The sequence below is a fragment of the Haplochromis burtoni genome, unplaced genomic scaffold (assembly GCF_018398535.1).
Source record: "Haplochromis burtoni strain Fernald_Lab_line unplaced genomic scaffold, NCSU_Asbu1 Contig_160, whole genome shotgun sequence".
NCBI classification, from domain to species: Eukaryota; Metazoa; Chordata; class Actinopteri; order Cichliformes; family Cichlidae; genus Haplochromis; species Haplochromis burtoni.
In genome coordinates, this window is record NW_024582521.1 from 749608 (window position 1) to 754479 (window position 4872).

At 49.2% G+C, this 4872-nt stretch overlaps 1 protein-coding gene across 1 annotated transcript; it reads left to right on the forward strand.

Moving 5' to 3' along the window:
* The first annotated feature begins 383 nt into the window (after positions 1-383).
* fzd9b (frizzled class receptor 9b) lies at positions 384-3221 on the forward strand. The gene has a single exon (XM_005933150.3). It carries the CDS (start codon positions 956-958, stop codon positions 2711-2713), a length of 1758 nt encoding a protein of 585 aa, XP_005933212.1. The 5' UTR covers positions 384-955; the 3' UTR covers positions 2714-3221.
* Positions 3222-4872: the final 1651 nt, after the last annotated feature.

The window sequence follows — 4872 nt, forward strand, 5'->3', positions numbered from 1 at the left end:
CTTGGCACTTTACTAATGAATGACCAAATGCATGAATACCTTTTATGTATTTTCGCACTGCAAACATGTAGAATAGCCTGCTGTAAAAAAAAAAAAAAGAAATCCATGGTATCCTCATTACTTGCATGTAAGTTTTTATTATTATAGCTGTTGTTGAGTGAGATTTTTTGCCTTTTTAACTGCTGCCCTACGTCGTGTTTTATGTGAAAAGTTGCCAAATAAGTGCAGCAGCTTTTCTGTCACATCGATAATTTTGTTTTTTACTCGAGTGTGCAAACGACTATATTCGTCGTGACATTGCAGCTTCCCCCCACCCTCCAGGCAAAGCGCCTGAAAGGGTAGGCATACTATTCAGGGCAGAAATGTCAGAGGTATTTGACCATCCTCCAGCATCTGTCTGATAATTTTCCTTGTGTAGTGCTCGGGCTGAAATGTGAGCGTCACGGAGCGCCCACCCTCCTCCTCCTCTTCTCCGTCTCTCCCTCAGTGAAGTCCCACTGAGCGGCTTTCAAACTTCAGTGTCGAGTTGAAAGCGGAGGAGGAAGAGCTGGAGCCGACAAACAGCCTCACAGCAGCTCAAACAGCCGCTGTGATCGCTGCCTCTCTTTTTCTCTTCGCTCGGTCCACTTTGAGGATTTACGCTCAGCTCCCCGGCGTTTGATTTTACGGTTTTTGTTTTCGTTCCTCAATCGTGTATCGAAGTTTCCGACTGTCACGTTTTAGTCACGGACCTTTATCTCGGCAGACTGTGGGAGTAACCGCTTTAATTCAGGACTAAATAATAACAGCGAGCCGCTCCGAGTGCAGCTGGGGAGGTTTTCTAACGGAGAGCTGGCTGAATTTCGACCTGCCCTCGACATGGGGAAATAGCGGGGATCCTCTCTACCCGACCCCGTGTGTCTTCTGAAAGACAGACCCCTTTTTTTTTTCTTTTTTTTTCTTTTTGGCCGAAACGATGAGTATGGACGGCTGTCCGCTGAAGGTGGTGATTTTTTTGTGGTGTCTGCTGGTGATTTCGGGTTCCAGCTTTGAGATTGGCTCCTACGACCTGGAGCGTGGCAGACCGGCCAAGTGCGAGCTCATCACGATCCCCATGTGCCAGGGGATCGGCTACAACCTGACCCGGATGCCCAACTTCATGGCCCACGACGACCAGAAGGAGGCTGCCATCAAACTGCAAGAGTTTGCCCCCCTGGTGCATTACGGCTGCCATGTGCACCTCCGCTTCTTCCTCTGCTCCCTCTTCGCCCCCATGTGCACGGACAAAGTGTCCACCTCCATCCCCGCATGCAGACCCATGTGCGAGCAGGCCAAGGAGAAGTGTGCTCCCGTCATGAAGAAGTTCAGCTACACCTGGCCGGAGTCACTTAATTGCGAAAAGCTGCCTACCAGGAATGACCCCAACGCTCTGTGCATGGAAGCCCCGGAGAACGAAACCAGGACGGAGGGGAAGAAAGGGGAGGGCATGCTTCCAGTGCCCCCTCGCCCCAGGCAGCCGGGCACGGGCAACAACCGCTCTCCGGGCAGCGTGGGTTCCTGCGAGAACCCAGACAAGTTCCAGTTTGTGGAGAAGAGCCAGTCTTGCGCTCCACGCTGTTCCCCTGCTGTGGATGTCTTCTGGTCTAGGCAGGACAAAGACTTTGCTTTCATTTGGATGACTGTGTGGTCCATCCTGTGCTTCGTCTCCACCGCTTTCACCGTCCTGACCTTCCTCCTGGAGCCTCACCGCTTCCAGTACCCAGAGCGACCCATTATCTTCCTCTCCATGTGTTACAACGTCTACTCCGTGGCCTTCATCATCCGCTCAGTGGCTGGGCCCGAGAACATCGCCTGCGACCGTGAACACGGCGAGCTGTACATCATCCAAGAGGGGCTGGAGTCCACCGGCTGCACCATCGTCTTCCTCATCCTCTACTACTTTGGCATGGCCTCGTCTATCTGGTGGGTCATCCTCACCCTCACCTGGTTCCTGGCTGCAGGGAAGAAGTGGGGCCACGAGGCTATCGAAGCTCACAGCAACTACTTCCACATGGCTGCTTGGGGGATCCCTGCTCTCAAAACTATCGTCATCCTCACTATGAGGAAGGTGGCTGGAGACGAGCTGACAGGGCTGTGCTACGTAGGAAGCATGGACTCGGGCGCCCTCACGGGCTTCGTCCTGATCCCTCTGTCATGTTACCTCATCATCGGCACCTCCTTTATTCTCACGGGCTTTGTGGCGCTCTTCCACATCCGGAAAGTGATGAAAACCGAGGGCACCAACACGGAGAAGCTGGAGAAGCTCATGGTGAAAATCGGCATCTACTCCATCCTCTACACCGTGCCGGCTACCTGCGTCATAGTCTGCTACTTCTACGAGAGGCTCAACATGGACTACTGGAAGCTGAGGGGGCTGCAGATGAAGTGCGGATCTTTCAACGGACCCGGCAGCGACTGCTCGCTTCAGACGTCCGTGCCCACAGTGGCCGTGTTCATGCTGAAGATCTTCATGTCGCTGGTGGTCGGTATCACCAGCGGGGTGTGGGTTTGGAGCTCCAAGACCCTGCAGACCTGGCAGGGCCTGTGCAGCAGGAAGCTGGCAGACAGGACTAGTAGTAGGAAACCCTGCAGCGGTGTCAGCTGCGGCAGCACACACTGCCACTACAAATCTCCTGCTGTGGTTCTGCACATGGCCAAGACTGACCTGCACTCAGACAACCCCACACACGTCTGAGATTGAGCACACACACACTCACACACCTTTGCCCTGTGTAAGGAGCTGCTAAAAGACTTAATATGAAGATGAGGCATTGAATTGAACTGTCACTTACTTCTGTGCTGCTGCTAAGGGACACAAAGCTACACCATGAGAAACTATAAACAGTATTCAGTGCATAAAGGGAAAAATGTTCAGTATTGCTATCCATATGTTTCCTGTTCATAGTGTTCTGTGCAGTAGACATGCCCGGTGTTGCAAAGAGAGGGAAAAAGAGACTCGTAGGGGAGGTATGTTGGGAAATATTAGCGTATTCTCCTCCCTGAAAGTGGCATGATGAACTGTATAAATGTGTATAAATGTGTTATTTATTGTCAATATATTTAATTTAAAGTTCACCTTGGCTCTTACAGGATTTGTTGTTTAGATACATTTATTAAAAAGGTCGTGGGAAATCAAGTGCCTTTTCTAAGACCTCTGGTTCTGGCCTTTTGAAGGATAATAAATTTGCGGAACTCATCCTCAACTTTCTTGCCTTCTTGTTGTTTTGATGACCGTTTAACAGTTTCAGCAACCTTTAATAAGTTTCCGTGGCCACAAATGATTGTTTGAATAGATTTCGTAGCTTTTCTTCTTCAGGGATTTTTTTTTTTTACAGCAGGACTGCTGCCGCGTGTGTTGTCTTCCAAAGCGCAGGCTACATCCCAGAGGCGTCCCCGACAATAATCCTCAAAGAGAATTGCTGATGAATAGAGTGACAAACCGTGGCAAGTATTAATGTTTGCATCATCAGAGGAATATATTTAATTAATAGCTGTTTTAATCCTTCCGCCGAATCGCTGTTGTTGCCCTCTCGCTGCTCTATTTGATCCCCGTGCAAACACTCGGCACTTTGATGTGAGAGGACAGACCTGAAGTGGATTTCAGCCTTATTGCATGGTTTCACTGACAGATTGAAGCTTAGCGCACGCGGCCAAAACTGTGGTTGCTCATCGAGTAGATGGATTATTAACTTAATATTCGAGTTTATATGCGGCTTGTGTCTCTTGGAGCCTGAGCTTGTGATATGAATTAAGGAATTCCGCTAAGCAGTGCATTTTGTTTGGCTAAAGCAACGACGTGCTCTCAGAAACTGACACGAGGTATAAATGATCGCTGGCTGATTCAGAGAGAAGGTATGCATAGCATTATTTTTCATTGAACAAATACTCTAAGTTGGTCCTCTGCAGCTAACTTTTCAGTAATAAACCTGATTTTAACTGTGCATGAGCGCTACCATCTCCTCACACGGTCCATAAAAAAGTGAAAATAAATAGCTTTTACATTACTGGACTTTAACAGTGTAAGCACCAACGTAAACTGCAACCACACACACACACACACACACACAGCAAGTTGTGTGGAAATTAGTGTTTGACAGCGGTGGAGTTTATTATGTTTGTGTGTAATTGTGTGCTGTGTCACCACAATCACCAGCAGCAGCAGCAGGAGCAGCTTGTGGGAGTGATAGTTTGGTAAAAGTGGGATGACCAGGAACGTTACCGGGATGTGAGCTGGGTGAAGCAGGGGTGAGCTCGCTGACCATCTCTGCACATCTAAAAGTTGTGTCGTTTGCATTTTTTTTTCTCCACCGCTTGAATTTCAGCCGAGTCATTAAGGATGTAATACAGCTTGTTCCACCGCTCAGTTATGACACGCGCAGCATTTTTAAAATCAAAGGCACTTTGTGTCTCTGCAGTAAATTAACCACATTTCCACTTGGCGTGGTGGTGTTGTCGTGGGTTTGTGCAACGCATGAGTTAACTTAAATTACTTATTCCTTCCTTCGTTGGAAGAAGATGTGGGTTAACTACCAATATCCTCCCCTCTTTTGTTTTCATTGCTCAGCCATTGTAGACGTTGTCCACGGTTTTGGCAGGCGAGCGCTGCGAGTCCTGGACTCTGACACTGTGTGGATCACATTTAACTATTAAAAAGAGCTGTTTTGCTTGGAGAGCCCTCGCGGCCCGAGGCTCGGCTGGTGGTGTTTTTAGGCCACATGTTCCAGTTCACGAGCGACTGAACGGGGGCGCGTGCTTCCTCCCCAGTTTACACTCCAGTGACATGACCCAGAGAGGCCAAACACTTGCCGTGTGAGACACAAACCAGCTTGTCCCACCTGCGCTGAGCTGCTCTGA

Coding starts and splice junctions, on each gene's coding strand:
- fzd9b (XM_005933150.3), top strand. CDS start 956: ATGAGTATGGACGGCTGTCCGCTGAAGGTGGTGATTTTTTTGTGGTGT.